Here is a 23,506-nt window from a genome sequence, read left to right as displayed (position 1 = left end):
TGAATAAATCTGAGTAGGAGATAATAAATTACCATTGTTGCTTCAAAATCACTATTTATTTGTAGATCTTTTTAAAATGTCAAAAAAACTTGATTAAAAATATAAACATATGACAGTAATTAAATCTCCAAACAATATCTGGGTTGTTTCTCTCAAAACAATTACTAACAGAACATTAAATCTCTCTACAGGTATTCTGGAATGTATTAAAGCAAAAGAAAATAGAATAGTTTAATTCTGTCATGAAACTATTATTTGAAGGACAACTGAGATTTTGTGTTATTCAACCAATGCAGCTTATATCATGGTTGATCATATTTTTTGTTCTGAAATCTATATCTCCTCTCAAGCCTGCCCGACTTCCAATTTATCAAAGAAAACCCTTTATAGCTGCTTGGAATGCTCCAACAGAGCAGTGTTTGATAAAATATAATGTAAGACTAAATTTGACAATGTTCCAGGTAATTGGAAGCCCCAGGGCTAAGGCCAGAGGACAAAATGTCACCATATTTTATGTTAACAGATTAGGGTACTATCCATGGTATACTGCAAAAGGAGTTCCCATTAATGGGGGTCTTCCTCAGAACATAAGTTTGCAATTGCATTTGGAAAAAGTTGACCGAGATATTAATTATTATATACCTGCAAAAGATTTCAGTGGACTTGCTGTCATAGACTGGGAATATTGGAGGCCTCAATGGGCCAGGAACTGGAACACCAAAAATATCTACAGAGAGAAATCAAGACAGCTTATTTCTGACATGCAAGAAAATGTATCAGCAATTTATATTGAATATTTAGCCAAAGCAACCTTTGAAAAAAGTGCAAAAGACTTTATGAAAGAAACCATTAAATTGGGAATTAAGAGCCGACCGAAGGGACTTTGGGGTTATTATTTATATCCTGATTGCCACAATTACAATGTGTATAGACCCAATTATACGGGTTCATGCCCAGAAGAGGAAGTTTTGAGGAACAACGAACTTTCTTGGCTTTGGAATAACAGTGCAGCTTTATATCCTTCCATTGGAATCAGGAAATCCCTTGGGGACAGTAAAAACATTTTACTCTTCTCACAGTTTCGAGTACAAGAATCCATGAGGATCTCCACCATGACATCTCATGATTATGCTCTTCCTGTTTTTGTCTATACAAGGCTAGGTTACAGTGATGCACCTTTATTTTTTTTATCTGAGGTAAGACATTCTTTGCCAAGGGGGAGGGTGGATATTGCTCTATATCTATAAGACATTTCTTTGTTAATTGTAATCAGAAGAATTTTCAATTAATTAATGGACTATTAAATAGAAACATATTTTCCTTTGACTCATCATATATAGTCTTATTTTATGTAAACTAGATAATTTTAAAATATTTTCTTAGTTCTTTTGTTTTTGTTTTTTGCTTTGTTTTGTTTGAGCCTGACATACAGCATTGCACAGAGGCCATTTCTAGTTCTGCTCTCATGAATTACTCTGGTATTGCTCAGAGTTACCATATTGGATGCAAGGATCAAACCCAAGTTAGCTTCATGTAAGGCAAGTGACCTATCCACTGTACTATTTCTCTGGATCCCTTTTTTGTTCTTTTATAAAGTAAAGTATGAAAGAATTTAGTTGTCTTATCAACAAATACAATGACTTCCTACCTTTCAGCTTTGAAAATGCCTTTTCAATTGACATTTTACAAAGTTTATTGAAATGATCAATGGTCAATTTTGAATTGATGATGCATTTACTCATACTGGTAGAAGTTCAATTCAAAATATTTCTGCTTCTGGGATCACCATTTAAAATATCAAATTAAAAGTAGTGTGTTTTCCTATTCCAGTTTTGGAAAGGTATAAAGCATAACTCACAACAATTTGAATATACTTAATTTTATTGAAACATTCACTTAGAACTATACTTAGTGACAATAGTTTGTGGTTTTTAACAAAAATTAAAATTTTATCTAAAGTCATAATAGAGGAGTCAGAATGTGTTAAAGATCTGCGACAACTATTGACGTAGTAACCTAAATTATTCTTGATTCTGATCATTACTAAAGAGTTGGAAAGGTGACACAAGAGGTTTTTTTGGAGGGTGGGCAACACCTGCTGGTCAGGAGTTACTCTTAACTCTAAGTTCACAAATCACAAATCACAGAGAACCAAATGGAATGAATACCTGGGATCAAACTATTTTTTAATTTATTATTTAAATTACTACTAGACATTTTGTAACAATTGTTTAAAACTTGTAAGTGGAAATTTCACTTGATTTATATATTAAGTCATATATGAAGGTAAATAGCTGTACATATAAGCATATATGTTACTCATGCACGTCACACAAAACATCCAGGTAACTTTAATAAAATGTCCACCTTTTTTTCTCTCCCTTCTCCCTTTTTTACTACAGTCATTTAAAAAAAATAACTTCTGAAGAAAAAAGAACTTAAAATCAAACTTACTAACACTTTACTCCTTGGACTTAGATAACCATTTGAAAACTTCAAATGATGAGAAGATTAAGATTTATTCAAGCTTTTTCATTTATGATGCATTTAAATATATTGTTAAATTTTTTATCTGGTCTTGGGTAGCATTTTCTAAATTTGAATTTTCTAGGTCATATTAAAATATAAAAAATGTGATGAACTTAGGTTTACAAAGAAGAATCTAGAAATCACCCACGTGATAGTCCAATACTGACATGTATGTAGGTCTCTGTGAGATATATAGAGTGGAATCTACTCTTTTCAGGAACAAATGCCTATCACAATAGTAATGAGTAGAGAATTGTGAAATAACTCTACCCAGAAAAATTGTAACTAAAGATTGAATGTGCTGAAGAAAGCAGTACTGTCTGAAATGTTTAAACAATTTATCTAAAATTAAAAAAAAATAGTCTTGACTCATGGTGGCAGGAGAGAAAGCACAGCGGTAGGGCATTTGCCTTGCATGTGGCTGACCCAGGAAGAACCTGGGTCCCGCTAGACAGGTGCAATTTCTGAGCACAGAGCCAGTAGTAACACCTGAGCATCACTGTCACCGGGTGTGGCCCAAAAACCAAAAAAAGAAAAGTTTTTGACTCTGAATTTAAAATTAAGTACCACCTCTTCAAATGGGAAACTAGGTATTTTCTATATTTGGTTTAAACAAGTACTTATTTTAGAGGTAGTGACTTTACTTTTGGAAGACACTATGAACATTTAGGAACAAAGTGCTCATTTAAAAAGACTGATTAGATTCTTCATGATTTCAATACAGTCTGAAAATCTCAGTTAATTTTTCACTTTAGCAAACAATAGAACAACAGAGAAATGCTTTAAGTTAAGAGATAAAAAGTATCAAAATTTAGAGCACATCTAGAAAGTTTTGCTTTTTCTTTTGACAGTTCCAGTATATCATTCTGAAAATACTAACTGGAAAATATTTCCAAGTATTTTATTAATGTTATTATTAACATTATTATTACTGTTATATTTTGGGGCCATACTGGCATATACTCAGGTTTTACTCCTGGCTCTCTGTTCAGGAATTCCTAGCCATGCTAGGAAGACAGTATGAGCTGCCAGGAATTAAACCCACGTTAGCCATGTGCAAGGTTAGAGCCTTACTTTCTGCCCTATCTCTCTAGCCCCAATCTCTCCAGGTATTTTAAAATATTAGTGTATACTCATTTTCCACTTTACTGTGCTGTAAAAATCTTACCATAATAAAGTGTAAAACAAGTTGCTGATTTGTACCAAACTTACATAAATTGTAGCAACATCTATCTCTAACTTTACTAAAGATGTTTATATTTTACTGTGTGTATATACACAGTTAGGATTAACAAAATTACTTATCAATAATTATAAATTTCAAGGACATCAATGATAATTTTTTTAATCTATAAAAGGTAAATTAGTAAATTATTTTTCTTATTACTATTTAGCCACTTAATAGAATTGCTATAAAAATAAAGAGCATATATTTAGATGTCATAATAATATATGCATAAAATGTATATATATTTTAATAATGCACAGGAATATATGTGCATTATATGTATACCAGTTTCCTTTTATTGAAAAGTATAAAAGCCTTGGTTCATGAAATAGGAATATGAGATAATATATTAAAAATCAGAAGCCAGTTTGGGAAATATGTAAAAAGCAATACTTCATTTTACATGAAAAACTGCCTACGCTATCTACATATAAGTGAACAGTTAAAAGTAAATGATGACTGAAGATAGGTATATTTAAGTATTTTTCTATGAGCAATTACTAATATTCTTTCTAACAGCTAAGGGAACTCATTAGATATTCTTCAGCTCTTCACATTGAACATAGGTTGCTTTTTAAGTCTTGATCTTTTTCCAAAATTTTGATTTAAAATTAAGTTCATAGTAGAGCAAATAGCCCTCCATTGTGCTGCAACCTAGCAGATTGTATCTTTTGCATATTGCAACTACTTTTCTATTTAATTCTCTTTTATGTGACATGACTTATGTAAGTCATGTTCTCCCATGGCTCCAGTGCTCAGCAGCAACTCACCTGCAACGCCCTTTTATCCTTAGTGACCCCATAGTTGCTTTGTGATTCATTTAGAACATTACTCTCAAGTTAGGCAACAGTGAGCAAATTTGGTAGAGAAATTTGAATCAATATTTGGTACTGCCTTTTCCTCTCTATGTCACATAAAGTTGACGTCTTAAAATTTTGATTCAATCCTAATAAATTCTCTAATTATAACACTAAAGACACTTTGCAAAGGAGCTATCACTCTGTGCTGAGAGTAAACTCAGATGTGGCTTTCACCAAAATCAACACTAGTTTTATTACTTGTTAAATGCATGTCAACGAACCATGAAAACCATTAGTATAAATTATAAATGCTGTGTCTTCCCTATCTTTCTGATAACGTATTAATTTAAAAAACATTATACAGGAATTTATGTTCTAAATTGGAGTCAAGGCAGTTGGACACTACACAACCCTAGAAAGTGAACAGTGGAACAAACTGAAAAAAAAATTTTAGATTAATTTTTTTAGATTAATGAAAAAAGAGAGTAAGCAGGGAAACGCCCTGCCATCAACATCAGAAAGAGAGGTAATTACAAAGTCATACAGCAAACACCACTGTAGACATATAGACAACCTTGCATACAAGGCAATCCCTGTTCAATTTTCAGCACAGCATATGATCTCCTAGGAAAGATATTCTCATAGGATTTACAGATTACATTTTAAAAAATACTCCTAAACAGAGCCAAAGGTATGTCCTGAGATTTCTAGATATGGACCACAAACCAAATCAGACAAAAACAAAGTTGCAAACCTATGCGAAAAACACTGGGAGGTGGGAGGTGAAAATCTGAAACTTTTTGATAAATTGCTTTGGGCTCAGTGTGAGAAAAATTTGAAAGAAAAAATCTTCAGGGGAGCCAGTTATTTATGGGAAAAGTATGCACAATTTGTGAGCTTTGCCTTCTAGTTATCCAGTTGGTTATGACAGTGAGTATTGGAAAAACACCTGATTCTGCTTTTTTCATGAGAAAAAAGAAAATAATTCTTGTTTATAAAAGCATAAAACACCATTTTTTTTCTCTTAAAAAGATCTGCCCTCAGGAAAAGTTTTCTAAAAGTGTCAAGCTACCGGAGTCTTAGTAAAGCAGGATACCCTTGGGAGAAAGGCAAGGATATACTTCAGTTTTCTGTCCCTAGCATTCACTTGCATAAAGGGAAATACTCTGTTCTCAATCCTTTCCAACCCTCCTGTTCAAACTAAGATGAGGTTAGAAAGTAATGACTGAAAAGTACTTGAGAAGTTTATTCTCATAGTGTTTAAGGTTAGGTCACTAAAGACAGTCATGATCAAAGTGCTCCAGTAGACTTTCTTATGTTTTATAGTTTATATGACCCTTAAATTTTTATTTATATAAATTACTCTTAACAAGCATTATGTGTGGTAATGATTATGTTGTAAAAGTTAAGTCACTAAAGACAGTACAGATCAGAGGACTGTAATAGACTTTCCTATATTTTATAGTTTATATGACCCATACATTCTCATTTGTATGAATTACTCTTACAAGAATTTATCTGGCTATCAGTAAAATATTACAAAATATACAAAATAATTTTAAAGCAAAGTAAAAGGTGAAAATAGTTATAAGATGTACTAAAGGACAAAAAGTACTCCAAAATACCAAAAGCAAAAGTTTCTGGTAATATAGATCAACCATGGAGTTGGTATATTGCAATGCAATTAACAGGCATAACTATAATTAGTTCAAAACATAACTATGAATATTATGATAATGTATAAAATAAACATCATACAAGAACATAAGTATAATGTAAACCGAGATGGAAATTTTAAGAACCCTAAAAGTGTGTTGCAGCTAAGAGAACACAAAAGTATATTTTGTGTGGTAATTTTGTAGACTATAGTACTAAAATTTGAACACTGAACTTGAGGTTACCCTAGTAGAAATCTCCAAAACTAAGGATGGAGATATCATCCAGAGGTTAAGATCAAGCTTTGCACATGGTCATCATCAGTTAAACTCCTCCCCGTCATGTATTGCTGGGGATGACCTGGAAGTGCCAGATCACGCAGGTAAATTTTGGCACTAACAGTACACTGGGCAGCACTGTATCCTTGGCCTTGATTGAATTGCAGACTGGATTTGCTTGGAATCACCTATATAGTGTATACTTTTGGACTCTTGATTCATTCAAAATGTGTCTTATTCTTAAGAAAGTAAAATAATTTCATCCTACTTGACTGAACTTCAATTCAATCTTTTTCTCTGGTGAGCTCTTTTATATTCTAAAAAAATGATGAAGGGTATCATTTTCACCCTAGCAAGACTTAATCAGCACGATTGGAGAAAGTGCTGCCTTGGGAGCTGCAGGCTTTGTTATTTGGGGAGATATGAATCTAACTTCATCAGCGGTAAGTCTCTACCTTAAAGGTAAGGTTAGTCTTGTTTAAATTATTTTCTCTATTTTTCTATAAAGTTTTATCAGAGACTTTAGGCTTTTTCTAACAAACCAATTCCAGATTAGGACTTAAACTAGTGTTTATTTTTTGAAAAACTAGATTCATAGCCTGATGCCTAGAAATAATTTAAAAAATATCAACAATGTTTGTGATAGTAGTCATCATACTGGTACCAGTTAAATAAATACAATGGATTGGGATTCTGTTAAATTTATTCTTAGACCTGCTCATTCATTATAAACATGAGAGGCAGAAAATACTATTCTCATTTATAGAGAGAATTAAAAAAGAACCTAACTGAGTATTTTTTGGGGGGATAGTGAATTGCTAGTACTAGACTACATAAATCACAGATAGTTCGACCCATAAATCTTGCACAAAAACACAAAATAAAATGATTTTAATCTGATTTTGAGAAAAAAATCATAAAGTTTTACTCTACATTAAACTACATTTCTCCTATGCAAAAATTATCTGAGAAATAATAGGATGACTTAATATTAATTAATTATGAAATTATTATCGATATGTTTATAATATATTTTAAAAAGTGAAAATATTTTGCCTTGAAATGTGATGTGATATTTTAATGAATATAATAAATTTAATTTTATTTTTGTTATTTTGGAAAACATGTTCAGTAATTATGTCCATTCAGGAATCATTATATGTATGTATAATAATATACCTAACATATATCATGTTGACATAATATATTATATGTGATCATGTATTTCATATGATAATACATTATAATTATAATATAATATGTTATATATTACAAATATGAATTCATATAATTATAATATATATATATAAATCCAAGGCTCTACCTGGTTTCAGATGCATGGACAACAAATGATTTAATTACTTTCTCTCTTCCCTTATTAGTTGAATTTTTTGCAAAATCATGATCTTAAATTTTTAGAATTCCACTACTTCATACTATTTCTATAGAGATTCATTTATGAACAAGAAAATAGATTTGAATTTTATCAGCCTATTTATAAGAATTAAGTAGTTACTGAAATAATTGATGACTCTTTAGCTGTGATATTTTCCCTTTAATCCATGCCATTCACGTCTTGAATTTCATCATAAAAATTAGTGCACTACAAATAACAAGATCTCTAGTTACAGAGACCTGATTTAATCATCAACTACTGAGCAGTAACTTTCCAGAGACCACACAAAGACCTAGGGGAGAGTAAAAGAGCATGTATGGGGGGGGGGGAGAAAACACAATTTTTTTTCTTTTTTCTTTTTTCTTTTATTTTGGGCTCATGATTATTGCTTGGTTGTTGTCTGTATTGGGGTGCTGCTTTTTGGATTTTTTTTTTGTCATTGTAGTATTTGTTTTGTTTTGGTTTTTCCTTGTTTGTTCTTTTTTGTTCTTAATTTTTATTTATTTTTTTTGTCTTTTTGTGATGTTTTTCTTCCTTATCCCCTTTCTTCTCTTAAATTGATATTTATAACCCTCTAGATGAACCCTCTCAGATTTTTTGTTTGTTTTTTGCTTTTGAGGGGAATTTTATTGTTTTTGTTTTGTTTTGTTTTGTTTTTCTTTTACTTTCTTTTTAAACAGAACCACATAACTTAAATCATCTTGTTCTGCCTCATAAATTGAGGGGAAAAAATGGAAGGTACCAAGACTAAACAGTTGTATGAGCATTGAGTAGAAAAAAAAGATCAGTCTTAAAATCAAAAGCCAGGGGCCAGTGTCATGGCGCTAGAGGTAAAGTGTCTGCCTTGCAAGCGCTAGCCAAGGAACGACTGCTGTTCAATCCCCTGGCATCCCATATGGTTCCCCCCCAAGCCAGGGGCAATTTCTGAGCACTTAACCAGCAGTAACCCCTGAGCATCAAACGGGTGTGGCCAGAAAAAACAAAACAAAACAAAAAAAAATAATCCAAAGCCAATGACAACAAAATCAATACCCATTCTACAACAAACTAGACACAAAGGGAACCACTTATACTAGCAGCCCGGGGGACAAAGGAGGAGGATATGGAATGCTTACTGGGAACAGAGTTGGAGGGAAGACAACACTGGTGGTGGGAATGCCCTGGGTTCAATGCTGCTATGCATCTAAAATATTATTGTGAAAGATTTGTAATCCACTTTGGTCACAATAAAAATTATTTAAAAAATCTTCACATAATTTCTTAATTATAATTGTTTTTCCTACCTCATTAAACTCTGGTATCCTTCAACCAATTAAAACAGTGTTATAGAAATGCTTTGAATTAATTTGTAGAATCTAGTCCAGACCTGGTATGACAATGAGAGAGTTGAATCTTTCAGATAAAGGAATAATAAAATTTTCATTAATTATCTTGGAAAAAAAGAAAGAAAAATTAGTGCACAAATCAGATTCGAACACTTCATGAGATAAATGACATCTCTAGACTTTCAGGTCTTTCTGAATTTGAATATATTCAGAAGATGAGACAAGGAAACTAACATCTGTGCATCATAAAAGGGAAAACTAAGAAGACCACAGGTTGACATTAAAAAAATTCCATTGGATATGATAATACAAATTTGTTCTAATAATCATAAGTAAGGACACTTGCCTGAATATTGGATATTAGACAGAAGTTTTGGTTTGATTTTTAACATGGGTTTGTTCCTTTTTTAACACCCATTATCTTGGTACTTAGAAATGAGATGTCATGATACCACATGCTAGTTCTGGGGGTCATATATAATTTTAGTTTTGTCTTTCCCCTATGATATATTTTTTCATCTCCTGTCTCTTCCCTTGCCCTTTCTGGTTTGGATCCTCTGTGTATCCTCTGATATTAAGAGATTACCATCTGGAACTAAGGTTTAAGGCTATTTCCTATCATTATCATTTAAGAAACAAAAACAAAAAAATCAAAAAGAAAGAAATTAAAAGTAAACATCCCCCTCTTCTTTATTTCTAGGGAAACTGTACCAGAGTGAAGCAATTTGTCAGTTCTGATTTAGGAAGCTACATAGTCAATGTGAGTAGAGCTGCTGAAGATTGCAGTCTTCACCTCTGCAGAAGCAATGGAAGATGCATAAGGAAGATGTGGAAAGCTCCAGACTATCTTCACTTAAACCCAGAAAGTTATCTCATTGAAGTCTCTGAGGATGGATTCTTCAATGTGAAAGGAGAAGCATCTGATACAGATATAGCCATGATGATGAAAAAATTTTCCTGCCATTGCTATCAGGAATATGAGGGGGTTGATTGTAGAGAAATGAAAATGGCTGATGGCCACTCTGGAATTTTCTCTTATACTGGTTTACTCATAACATTATGTCTGCTGGCATTAGCTAATTGTTAAAACATTCTGTTGAGAGATAATTGACATTAAGGGGAATCCATGAGCTTTGTACTAAAAAAATTTCCCATACTTTAAAGTGGTATGCAGATTTTATGAAAATGAACTTCAGATGATGTTCTCTTATGAAATCCTTTGAGAGGAATTATACATAGATGGTGAGTATGTAAATTACACACTGAAACGTATTGTTTTATTTGGTTCTAGTTTCACTAAGAAATCAGGACTACTCTTCTTCCTTTCTGAAATATTTAAATATTATTAATTTTTACTAAGAAAACAGGATTAATCTTCTTTCTTCCTGGATTATTTGAATATTAATTAAAATAAAGATAGTGGTATACTTTAGCCTTTATATGAATAAATAAATAAAAGTTTATCTACCAATATTAAATTAGTAATTTTGGAAATTCATTTTCTGATCAGGAATTTACACTGAACATATTTATAAGTAATAAATCATGCAACATATGAGTTCATTTAATGATGTGATTTGGTCACTTTGTCCATTAAGTGGGATCAAATACTATTCTTATTATAGAAGGTATACTTAAGGATTTTCCTTTTTTCTGAGCTCACTGAATGCAGAAATAGTCCTTGGTATGATTTCTCTGAAGAATTCAGAGAACAAGACAAGAAAAGAGTTTTCTACTCTATAGAGTATATCTATTCCAAGAGCATGCCTTCCTCACTATGAGTACTTCTGTTACAGAATGGAAATTTGAATATTGAGAGGTATCTGATAACATAGCTGTTTGCATCAATTTTGTTCTAGTTCTGGAATCTGTGAATTATTTAACAAAACTAAGGTCGACAGCTTCTAGACTTAAAAATTATTATTTAGGGGCCGGAGAGATAGCATGGAGGTAAAGCGTTTGCCTTTCATGCAGGAGGTCATCGGTTCAAATCCCGGCGTCCCATATGGTCCCCCCTGCCTGCCAGGAGCAATTTCTGAGCCTGGAGCCAGGAATAACCCCTGAGCACTGCCTGGTGTGACCCAAAAACCAAAAAAAAAAAAAAAAAAAGTTAAAAAAAATTATTATGATTCGGAAGCTACCCAGCGAGCCAGTGAGTGAGTGAGAAATGGCTGCATGTGGGGGTTTCCAGGAAGAGTGCTGATTGCTCTACCTGCAGACTCTACACCGGGCTGTGCTTCTTCTGAGGAAACTGAGCACCGGAAGGGAGCCCTGTCCTAATCTTCTCTGTCTTTCCTGAACTCTGGAAGCTCTCCTCAGAGCCCTGGGAAGCGAACCCCAAAGAAACTACATTCGGGAGCTACCCAGCGAGCCAGTGACTGAGTGAGAAATGGCTGCAGGTGGGGGTTTCCAGGCAGAGTGCTGACTGCTATACCTGCAGAATCTCCACCGGGCTGTGCTTCTTCTGAGGAACTGAACACCGGAAGGGAGCCCTGTCCTACCCTTCTCTGTCTTTCCTGAACTCTGGAAGCTCTCCTCAGAGCCCTGGGAAGCGAACTCCAAAGAAACTACATTCAGGAGCTACCCAGCGAGCCAGTGAGTGAGTGAGAAATGGCTGCAGGTGGGGGTTTCCAGGCAGAGTGCTGATTGCTCTACCTGCAGAGTCTCCACCGGGCTGTGCTTCTTCTGAGGAACTGAGCACCAGAAGGGAGCCCTGTCCTACCCTTCTCTGTCTTTCCTGAACTCTGGAAGCTCTCCTCAGAGCCCTGGGAAGCGAACCCCAAAGAAACTACATTTGGAAGCTACCCAGCGAACCAGAAACTGAGCACCTGAAGGGAGCCCTGTCCTACTCTTCTCTGTCTTTCCTGAACTCTGGAAGCTCTCCTCAGAGCCCTGGGAAGAGAACCCCAAAGAAACTACATTCAGGAGCTACCCAGCGAGCCAGTGAGTGAGTAAGAAATGGCTGGATGTGGGGGTCTCCAGGCAGAGTGCTGTTTGCTCTACCTGCAGAGTCTCCACCGGCTGTGCTTCTTCTGAGGAAACTGAGCACCGGAAGGGAGCCCTGTCCTACCCTTCTCTGTCTTTCCTGAACTCTGGAAGCTCTCCTCAGAGCCCTGGGAAGCGAACCCCAAAGAAACTACATTCGGAAGCTACCCAGCGAGCCAGTGACTCTCCTCAGAGTCCTGGGAAGTGAACCCCAAAAATACAGCATTCTAAAGCTGCCCAGCGAGAGAGTGAAAACTACGCCTGACCAGTGGGGCCCGACTGTGAAAAACTGTGAGTGCTGCTGTGTGTGTCTCTCTGCTATCCTGTTGCGTAAACCTCCTGAGAGTGGGCTGAAAAGAGGCTCCAGAAGGCACTTAGCTCCACTTCGCTACGCAGCCGTCCGCTCTTTCTAAAAAAAGAACACCATCACAAGAAGAAAAAAAACCACACTAAGAACTGTACTGGATCACAGAAGCAAGAATTTCTCTCCAGACTTCTTCTCTGCTGCGTGCTTGGGCCTAAGATTTGATCCTGTGTGAGGCTTCATCCACGGAGGACTCCCCTACCTTGGAGGCAAGTCGGCCCTTCCAGAAAGGGCGGAGCCAGAGAAGTGTGTTGCCTGCATCATATAACCAATGAATACCACCACAACACGTAGAAAAGCGCACAATACAAGTGTGACAATGGGGAAACAACGCAGGCCAGCATCAGACATAGAGAATGAAGATGACAATTCTGATGACCAGTTAACGACCAACCAACTAATCAATCTCTCAGATAAGGACTTTAGAGTAGCAATATGGAATATACTCAAAGAACTCAAAGAAACCATGAATAGAATAGAACAGAACACTAATAAAAATCAAGAAAATATGAAGACAGAAATCACAAAACTCCAAACTGAAATAACATGTTAAATAACAGGCCTGAAAAAATCAGTAAACGAAGTGAATGACAAAATGGATAAGCTCTGGGACAGGGTATCAGAAGCTGAGAATAGACTAGGTGCTGTGGAAGATGAGATACATAATAATTCCATACAACAGGAGAGATTGGAAAAAAAATTAAAACAAATGAACAGACAATGGAAAAATTAGTCAAAGCATGGGAACAGATGAAAATAGAGGTCTATGATAAGATAAACAGAAACAACTTAAGAATCATTGGCGTCCCAGAGACCCAGGAAGAAAATTTCCAGGAAGAATCAACGATCAAGAACATCATTAAAGAGAAATTACCAGAGCTAAAGAATATATGTGATCAAATCCTGCATGCTCGAAGAGTACCAACCAAAAGAGACCCAAGAAAAACCACCCCAAGACACATCCTAGTCACAATGACAAATCCCACAGATAGAGACAGAATTCTGAAAACAGCAAGATCAAAAGGGGAAATTACATTCAAGCAAGCATCCTTGAGATTTACAGCAGACCTGTCACCAGAAACACTAAATGCCAGAAAGCAGTGGTGGGATATTGTGACAAGACTGAATGAAATGAATGCTTCACCTAGAATACTGTACCCAGCAAAACTCACTTTCCGGTTTGACGGAAGAATACATGGTTTCACAGACAAAAAACAGCTCAGAAACTTTACAGACTCAAAACCAGTCTTAAGAGAAAAACTGAAAGACCTAATCTAAGACAAGACTGACCAAAAGACACACCAAATTTCGATATAAAGATTGCATTAAATCCCAGGACAATTCTTTCTCTCAACGTCAATGGACTAAATGCACCAGTTAAGAGACACAGAGTGGCTAAATGGATCAAAAAACTCAATCCAACCATCTGCTGCCTACAAGAAACGCACCTGAATAGTCAGAACAAACATAGACTCAAAATAAAAGGCTGGAGAAAAGTTATCCAAGCAAACAACACCCATAAAAAAGCTGGAGTGGCCATACTAATATCAGATAATGCAAACTTTCTACTCAGGAAGGTTGTAAGGGACAAAGATGGATATTTTATATTAATCAAGGGGTATGTAGAGCAGGAAGAAATAACTCTCCTAAACATATATGCACCAAATGAGGGGCCAGCAAAATATTTAAAACAACTGTTGACAAATCTGAAAAACAATATCAATAACAACACAATAATTGTGGGGGAACTCAACACTGCTTTGTCAACACTGGATAGGTCAACCAGACTGAAACCCAACAAGAATATACTAGACCTGAGGAGAGAAATGGAAGAAAGAGGCCTAGTGGATATATATATAGGACACTCCATCCCCAGAAACCTGGATACACATTCTTCTCCAATGTACATGGGACATTCTCCAGGATAGACTACATGCTGGCACATAAAACATACCTCCATAATATCAAGAGGATAGAACTTTTGCAGACTACCTTCGCTGACCACAAGGCTCTGAAATTATTTGTCAATTCCAAAGGGACTCAGTAGAAAAAATTTAACACCTGGAAGTTAAACAGCCTCATACTCAATAACCAGTGGGTCCGAGATGAAATCAAGAAGGAAATCAAAAGGTTCCTGGAAACAAATGACAATAAAGACACAATCTATCAGAACTTATGGGACACAGCAAAAGCAGTACTGAGAGGAAAATTTATAGCTTTGCAAGCACACATCAGGAAGGAAGAAGGAGCTTACCTGAGTAGCTTAATGACACAGCTAATAGAACTAGAAAGAACTCAACAAAAGGACCAAAAATTGGAAGACAGAAGGAAATAACAAAGCTGAGAGCAGAAATCAACGAAGTGGAAACCCAAAAAACAATCCGAAAGATCAACGAAAGCAGAAGTTGGTTCTTCAAAAAAATAAACAAGATTGATAGACCACTGGCAAACCTAACAAAGAAAGAGAGAGAGAGAAACTTGATAACTCATATTAGGAATGAAAAAGGAGAGATCACTACTGATATGACAGAGATTCAAAGGGTAATCAGAAACTACTTTGAAAAACTCTATGCCACTAAAAATGAGAACCTGGAAGAAATGGATAAATTCTTGGACTCTTATAATCTTCCACGGTTGAAAGAAGAGGATGTAGCATATCTAAACACCCCCATCACCATTGATGAAATAAAAATGGTAATCAAAAGTCTGCCCAAAAACAAAAGCCCAGGCCCAGATGGATTCACTAATGAATTCTATCAAACTTTCCAAGAGGAACTACTACCAATCCTGGCAAGACTCTTTCATGAAATTGAACAAGTGGAAACACTCCCAAATAGCTTTTATGAAGCCAACATCACCTTGATACCTAAACCAGACAGAGATGCTACGAAAAAAGAAAATTACAGACCAATATCGCTGATGAATGCAGATGCAAAGATCCTCAACAAAATCCTGGCAAATAGGATTCAATACCTCATTAAGAAGATCATCCACTACGATCAAGTAGGTTTCATCCCAGGAATGCAAGGATGGTTTAACATCCGTAAATCTATCAACATAATATACAACATCAACAACAAGAAAAATAAAAACCACATGATTATATCAATAGATGCAGAGAAAGCATTTGACAAGGTCCAACACCCATTCTTGATCAAAACTCTCAGCAAGATGGGAATGGAAGGAACCTTTCTCAATATAGTTAAGGCCATCTACCACAAGCCAGTGGCAAATATTATCCTCAATGGAGAAAAACTAAAAGCCTTCCCTCTAAATTCTGGCACAAGACAAGGCTGTCCTCTCTCACCACTCCTATTCAACATAGCACTGGAAGTACTTGCTATAGCGATTAGGCAAGAAAAAGATATCAAGGGAATCCAGATAGGAAAGGAAGAAGTCAAGCTCTCACTGTTTGCAGATGACATGATGCTCTACTTAGAAAACCCCAAAGACTCTATCAAAAAGCTTCTAGAAACAATAGACTCATATAGCAAGGTGGCAGGCTACAAAATTAACACACAAAAATCAATGGCCTTTCTATACACCAATAGTAATAAGTAAGAAATGGACATTAAGAAAACAACCCCATTCACAATAGTGCCACACAAACTCAAATATCTTGGAATCAACTTGACTAAAAATGTGAAAGACCTATACAAAGAAAACTATAAAACTCTGCTCCAAGAAATAAGAGAGGACACGCGGAAATGGAAACACATACCCTGCTCATGGATTGGCAGGATTAACATCATCAAAATGGCAATACTCCCCAAGGCGTTATACAGATTCAACGCTATCCCTCTAAAGATACCTATGACATTCTTCAAAGAGGTAGATCAGGCACTTTTGAAATTTGTTTGGAACAATAAACACCCTAGAATAGCTAAAGCAATCATTGGTAAAAAGAATATGAGAGGAATTACTTTCCCCAACTTTAAACTTTACTACAAAGCAATAGTTATCAAAACAGCATGGTATTGGAATAAGGACAGACCCTCAGATCAGTGGAATAGGCTTGAATACTCAGAAAATGTTCCCCAGACATACAATCACCTAATTTTTGATAAAGGAGCAGGAAATCCTAAATGGAGCAAGGAAAGCCTCTTCAACAAGTGGTGTTGGCACAACTGGCTATCCACTTGCAAAAAATTGAACTTAGACCCCCAGCTAACATCATGTACAAAGGTAAAATCCAAATGGATTAAAGACCTCGATATCCGACCCCAAACCATAAGATATATAGAACAACACATAGGCAAAACTCTCCAGGACATTGAGACTTCAGGCATCTTCAAGGAGGAAACTGCACTCTCCAAGCAAGTGAAAACAGAGATTAACAAATGGGAATATATTAAGTTGAGAAGCTTCTGCACCTCAAAGGAAATAGTGCCCAGGATTCAAGAGCCACCCACTGAGTGGGAGAATCTATTCACCCAATACCCATCAGACAAAGGGCTAATCTCCAAAATATACAAGGCACTGAGAGAAATTTACAAGAAAAAAAACATCTAATCCCATCAAAAAATGGGGAGAAGAAATGAACAGACACTTTGACAAAGAAGAAATACAAATGGCCAAAAGACACATGAAGAAATGCTCCACATCACTAATCATCAGAGAGGTGCAAATCAAAACAACAATGAGATACCACCTCACACCACAGAGAATGGCACACATCACAAAGAATGAGAACAAACAGTGCTGGCGGGGATGTGGAGAGAAAGGAACACTTATCCACTGCTGGTGGGAATGCCGTCTAGTTCAACCTTTATGGAAAGCAATATGGAGATTCCTCCAAAAACTGGAAATCGAGCTCCCATACGATCCAGCTATACCACTCCTAGGAATATACCCTAAGAACACAAAAATACAATACAAAAATCCCTTCCTTACACCTATATTCATTGCAGCACTATTTACCATAGCAAGACTCTGGAAACAACCAAGATGCCCTTCAACAGACGAATGGCTAAAGAAACTGTGGTACATATACACAATGGAATATTATGCAGCTGTCAGGAGAGATGAAGTCATGAAATTTTCCTATACATGGATGTACACAGAATCTATTATGCTGAGTGAAATAAGTCAGAGAGAGAGAGAAAAACGCAGAATGGTCTCACTCATCTATGGGTTTTAAGAAAAATGAAAGACATTCTTGCAATAATAAATTTCAGACACAAAAGAGAAAAGAGCTGGAAGTTCCAGCTCTCCTCAGGAAGCTCACCACAAAGAGTGATGAGTTTAGTTAGAGAAATAACTACATTTTGAACTGTCCTAATATTGAGAATGTATGAGGGAAATGTAGAGCCTATTTAGGGTACAGGCGGGGGTTGGGTGGGGAGGAGGGAGATTTGGGACTTGGGTGATGGGAATGTTGCACTGGTGATGGGTGGTGTTCCTTTTATGACTGAAACCCAAACACAATCATCTATGTAATCAAGGTGTTTAAATAAAAAAAATTTAAAAAAAATTATTATTTAAAAATATTTGATACCAGGGCCAGAGTGATAGCACAGTGGTGGAGTATTTGCCTTGCACGAGGCTGACCCAGGACAAACCTTGGTTCAATCCCCAGTGTCCAATATGGTCCCCCAAACTGGGAGCAATTTTTGAGTGCATAGCCAGGAGTAACCCCTGAATGTCACTGGGTGTGGCCCCAAATCCAAGAAAAAAAAAGTTTTGATACTTAAAATAAACTAGAGTGCTAGTGATCAGGTAGAATTTGCAAAGAAATATCAAATGTTTGGGAAATATATATGTTTTGATTAATGACTTTTACACATTGAATTTTATTTGAATTGTGGATTTATTGTTCATTCATTGTATAATTTTAGTAATATATAACCAAAGTCAGAGAATTATTCTGAAGAAGAAATGAGATAAAGCATCCCAGGCATATTTTAGTTCTTAAACATGCTGATCGTTTTGAACTCTTTTCCTTTAATTTTTAGAGTAATGGAAGTACTTATTATAAAATAAGTTATAGGCAATATATTATTTCTAAACTTATGTTATTTGCGGGGGGCACACTCGGCGGTGCTCAGGGGTTACTCCTGGCTATCTGCTCAGAAATAGCTCCTGGCAGGCACAGAGGACCATATGTGACGCTGGGATTTGAACCAACAACCTTAGGTTCTGGGTCGGCTGCTTGCAAGGCAAATGCCGCTGTGCTATCTCCCCGGCCCAACTTATGTTATTTTTATAAAATTTATAATTTGTATTCTCTTGAGTTTCACGTCCACATGATTCTCTTTTAAGTCTATTGACAACAACCTACTAAAAAGGTAAAATCAAGATATGCCTTTTAGCAAGACAGGAATAAGAGATGATGCAATCGCCTTCTTTATCTCTTGTTGACTATGAAATATTTGAAATACAAATGTTCTATTTTGAGTTCTGAGTCCCTACTTTTTCAATAAGGGTTTTTTTTAATGACTGAAACAAACTAAAAACATCTTGTAATCATGGTGTTTAAATATATTACTTTAAAAAATAAGGTCATTAAAATTTTAAAACAATGAAATACACAATGTTATAATATATACAAACTTAGTATCTATATATTTTTTAGTTTTTTTTGGGGGGGGGCACACTCATTTGATGCTCAGGGGTTACTCCTAGCTGAGCGCTCAGAAATTGCCCCTGGCTTGGGGGACCATATGGGACGCCGGGCGATCGAACCCTGGTCCTTCCTTGGATAGAGCTTGCAAGGCAGATACCTTATCTCTAGTGCCACCTCACCAGCCCCGGTATCTATATTTTTATTAAAGTAACAGTGCATAATATAACATTGCATGACACACAATAACTATAAAGAATTATATTTGATTTTCGGCCTGATTTCACCCTTGGTGCAGCTCATCAGCCAGCCTACCTTCCTGTGAGCTTTCCGGGGAGTCTGCCTTCCCGTGAGCCTTCCGTGGAGGTGAGTCGACACGCCCAGAAAGGGAGGAGCCACTGAACTTCACTGGATCTCAGATGCCAGCACACTTCTGCCTCTCTACTTTGCTGTCCTGCATTTTTGGCCTGATTTCATCTGATTTCATCCTGGGTGCGGCCCATCTGCCAGCCTGCCTTACTGTGAGCCTTCCATGGAGGTGAGTCGACATGCCCAGAAAGGGAGAAGCCAGAGGAGCACGGTTGCTCCGCTCCCCTTCGCGACGGTGCACAGCATTTAGCAGATGAATACAATCACAACACGTAGAAAAACACGCAGTACTAGTGTGACAATGGGGAAACAACACGGGCCAGTGCCAGACATAGAGAATGAAGATGGCAACTCTGATGACTTGAACATGACCAACCACCTAGTCAGTCTCTCAGATAAGGAGTTTAGAGTTGCAATATGGAACATGTTCAAAGAACTCAAACAAAGTATAGAAGAGGAAACTAAAAAGAATCAGGAGAATATGAAGATAGAAATGAGAAAACTCCAAACAGAAATTTCAGATCAAATAACAGGTCTGAGAAACTCAGTAGATGAATTGAAGAAAAACATGTTTGAAATTTCCCACAGGTTAACAGCAACTGAGGATAGAATCAGTACACTGGAAGATGAGATACATAACAATTACATACAGCAGAAGAAATTGGAAAAAAGCCTCAAAGCACATGATCAAACAATGGAAAAATTACTCAAGGAATGGGAACAGATGAAAATAGAAGTTTATGATAAGCTCAACAGGAACAACTTAAGAATCATTGGAGTCCCAGAGACTCAGGAAGAAAATCTCCAGGAAGAATCAACAGTCAAGAACATCATTAAAGAGAAACTACCAGAGATAATGAATACATGTGATCAAATCCTGCATGCCCGAAGAGTGCCAACTAAAAGAGACCCCAGAAAAAACACCCCAAGACACATCCTAGTCACAATGACGAATCCCATAGATAGAGACAGAATTCTGAAAGCAGCAAGATCGAAAAGAGAAATTACATTCAAGGGAACATCCTTGAGATTTACTGCAGACCTGTCACCAGAAACTCTCAAGGCCAGAAGGCAGTGGTGGGACATAGTGACAAAACTCAATGAAATAAATGCTTCGCCTAGAATACTGCACCCAGCAAAACTCACTTTCAGGTTTGAAGGAACAATACATAGTTTCACAGACAAACAAAAGCTCAAAAACTTCACAGACTCAAAACCATTCTTAAAAGAAAAACTGAACGGCATACTTTAAGACAAGGCTTACCAACAGACACACCAAACTTTAATATAAAGATGGCACTAACTCCCAGGACAATTCTTTCTCTCAATGTCAATGGACTAAATGCACCAGTTAAGAGACACAGAGTGGCTAAATGGATCAAAAAACTCAATCCAACCTTCTGCTGCCTACAAGAAACGCACCTGAATAGTCAGAACAAACATAGACTCAAAATAAAAGGCTGGAGGAAAATCATCCAAGCAAACAACACCCAAAAAAAAGCAGGAGTGGCCATATTAATATCAGATGATGCAAACTTTATACTTAGGAAAGTTGTAAGGGACAAAGATGGACATTTTGTATTAATCAAGGGATATGTACAGCAGGAAGAAATCACCCTTCTAAACATATATGCACCGAATGAGGGGCCAGCAAAATATTTAATACAACTGTTGACAAATCTGAAAAATAATATCAATAACAACACAATAATTGTGGGAGACCTCAACACGGCATTGTCAACACTAGACAGGTCAACCAGACTGAAAACCAACAAGAATATACTAGACCTGAGGAGAGAAATGGAAGAAAGAGGCCTAGTAGATTATACAGGACACTCCACCCCCAGAAGCCTGGATACACATTTTTCTCCAATGTACATGGGACATTCTCTAGGATAGACTACATGTTAGCACACAAAACATACCTCTATAATATCAAGAGGATAGAAATTTTGCAGGCTGCCTTTGCTGACCACAAAGCCCTGAAATTATATATAAACTACAAAGGGACACAGAAGAAAAATTTTAACACCTGGAAGTTAAATAGCCTCATACTGAATAGTCAGTGGGTCCGAGATAAAATCAAAGAGGAAATCAAAACCTTCCTGAAAACAAATGACAATGGAGACACAAATTATCAGAACCTATGGGACACAGCAAAAGCAGTACTGAGAGGAAAATTTATAGCTTTGCAAGCACACATCAGGAAAGAAGAAGGGGCATACCTGAATAGCTTAATGACGCAGCTCATAGAATTAGAAAGTGCTCAACAAAAGTATCCAAAAATAGGGAGGCAGAAGGAAATAACAAAGCTGAGAGCAGAAATCAATGAAGTGGAAACCAGAAAAACCATCCAAAAGATCAACGAAAGCAGAAGTTGGTTCTTTGAAAAAATAAACAAGATTGATAGACCACTGGCAAAACTAACAAAGAAAGAAAGAGAGAGAAACTTGATAACTCGTATTAGGAATGAAAAAGGAGAGATCACTACTGATATGGTAGAGATTCAAAGGGTAATCAGAAACTACTTTGAGAAACTCTATGCCACTAAAAATGAAAACCTGGAAGAAATGGATAAATTTTTGGAATCTTATAATCTTCCACGATTGAATGAAGAGGATGTAGCATATCTAAACACACCCATTACTATTGAGGAAATTAAGAAAGTAATCAAGTGTCTGCCCAAAAACAAAAGCCCAGGCCCAGATGAATTTACTAATGAATTCTTTCAAACCTTTCAAGAGGAACTACTACCAATCCTGGCAAGACTCTTTCATGAAATTGAAAAAACAGGAAAACTTCCAAATAGCTTTTATGAAGCCAACATTACCTTGATACCTAAACCAGACAGAGATGCTATGAAAAAAGAAAATTACAGACCAATATCGCTGATGAATGCAGATGCAAAGATCTTCAACAAAATCCTGGCAAATAGGATTCAATGCCTCATTAAGAAGATCATCCACTACGATCAAGTAGGTTTCATTCCAGGAATGCAAGGCTGGTTTAACATCCGTAAATCTATCAACATAATACACAACATCAACAGCAAGAAAAATAAAAATCACATGATCATATCAATCGACGCAGAGAAAGCATTTGACAAGGTCCAACACCCATTCTTGATCAAAACTCTCAGCAAGATGGGAATGGAAGGAACCTTTCTCAATATAGTTAAGGCCATCTTCCACAAGCCAGAGGCAAATATTGTCCTCAATGGAGAAAAACTGAAAGCCTTTCCTCTAAATTCTGGCACAAGTCAAGGCTGTCCTCTCTCACCACTCTTATTCAACATAGCACTGGAAGTACTCGCTATAGCGATTAGGCAAGAAAAGGATATCAAGGGAATCCAGATAGGAAAGGAAGAAGTCAAGCTCTCACTGTTTGCAGATGACATGATACTCTACTTAGAAAACCCCAAAGACTCTACCAAAAAGCTTCTAGAGACAATAGACTCATATAGCAAGGTGGCAGGCTACAAAATTAACACACAAAAATCAATGGCCTTTCTATACACCAATACTAATAAGGAAGAAATGGACATTAAGAAAACAACTCCATTCCCTATAGTGTCACACAAACTCAAATATCTTGGAATCAACTTGACTAAAAATGTGAAGGACCTTTACAAGGAAAACTATAAAACTCTGCTCCCAGAAATAAGAGAGGACACGCGGAAATGGAAGCACATACCCTGCTCATGGATTGGCAGGATTAACATCATTAAAATGGCAATACTCCCCAAAGCACTGTACAGATTTAATGCGATCCCCCTAAAGATACCCATGACATTCTTCAAAGAAGTGGACCAGGCACTTTTGAAATTTATTTGGAACAACAAACACCCTCGAATAGCTAAAGCAATCATTGGGAAAAAGAATATGGGAGGAATTACTTTCCCCAACTTTAAACTTTACTACAAAGCAATAGTTATCAAAACAGCATGGTATTGGAATAAGGACAGGCCCTCAGATCAGTGGAATAAGCTTGAATACTCAGAGAATATTCCCCAGA

At 36.4% G+C, this 23,506-nt stretch overlaps 1 protein-coding gene across 1 annotated transcript; it reads left to right on the top strand.

Moving 5' to 3' along the window:
• The first annotated feature begins 242 nt into the window (after positions 1-242).
• HYAL4 (hyaluronidase 4) lies at positions 243-10,299 on the top strand. Its single transcript, XM_049780297.1, has 3 exons — positions 243-1,196; positions 6,845-6,934; positions 9,913-10,299. The coding sequence occupies exons 1-3, from the start codon at positions 243-245 to the stop codon at positions 10,297-10,299; spliced, it is 1,431 nt and encodes a 476-aa protein (XP_049636254.1).
• The last annotated feature ends 13,207 nt before the right edge of the window (positions 10,300-23,506 follow it).

Source organism: Suncus etruscus, chromosome 1 (assembly GCF_024139225.1).
Source record: "Suncus etruscus isolate mSunEtr1 chromosome 1, mSunEtr1.pri.cur, whole genome shotgun sequence".
Classification (NCBI taxonomy): Eukaryota; Metazoa; Chordata; class Mammalia; order Eulipotyphla; family Soricidae; genus Suncus; species Suncus etruscus.
The sequence above is the reverse complement of the archived record's forward strand: the minus strand, read 5'-3'. Positions and strand labels throughout refer to the sequence as shown.

Bases quoted from the DNA above. Each gene is read 5' to 3' on its own strand.
- HYAL4 (XM_049780297.1), top strand. From the start codon at position 243: ATGAAACTATTATTTGAAGGACAACTGAGATTTTGTGTTATTCAACCA. The intron at 1,197-6,844 runs GTAAGACATTCT...TTTTCACCCTAG, and splicing joins CTTTATTTTTTTTATCTGAG to CAAGACTTAATCAGCACGAT. The intron at 6,935-9,912 runs GTAAGTCTCTAC...CTTTATTTCTAG, and splicing joins TGAATCTAACTTCATCAGCG to GGAAACTGTACCAGAGTGAA.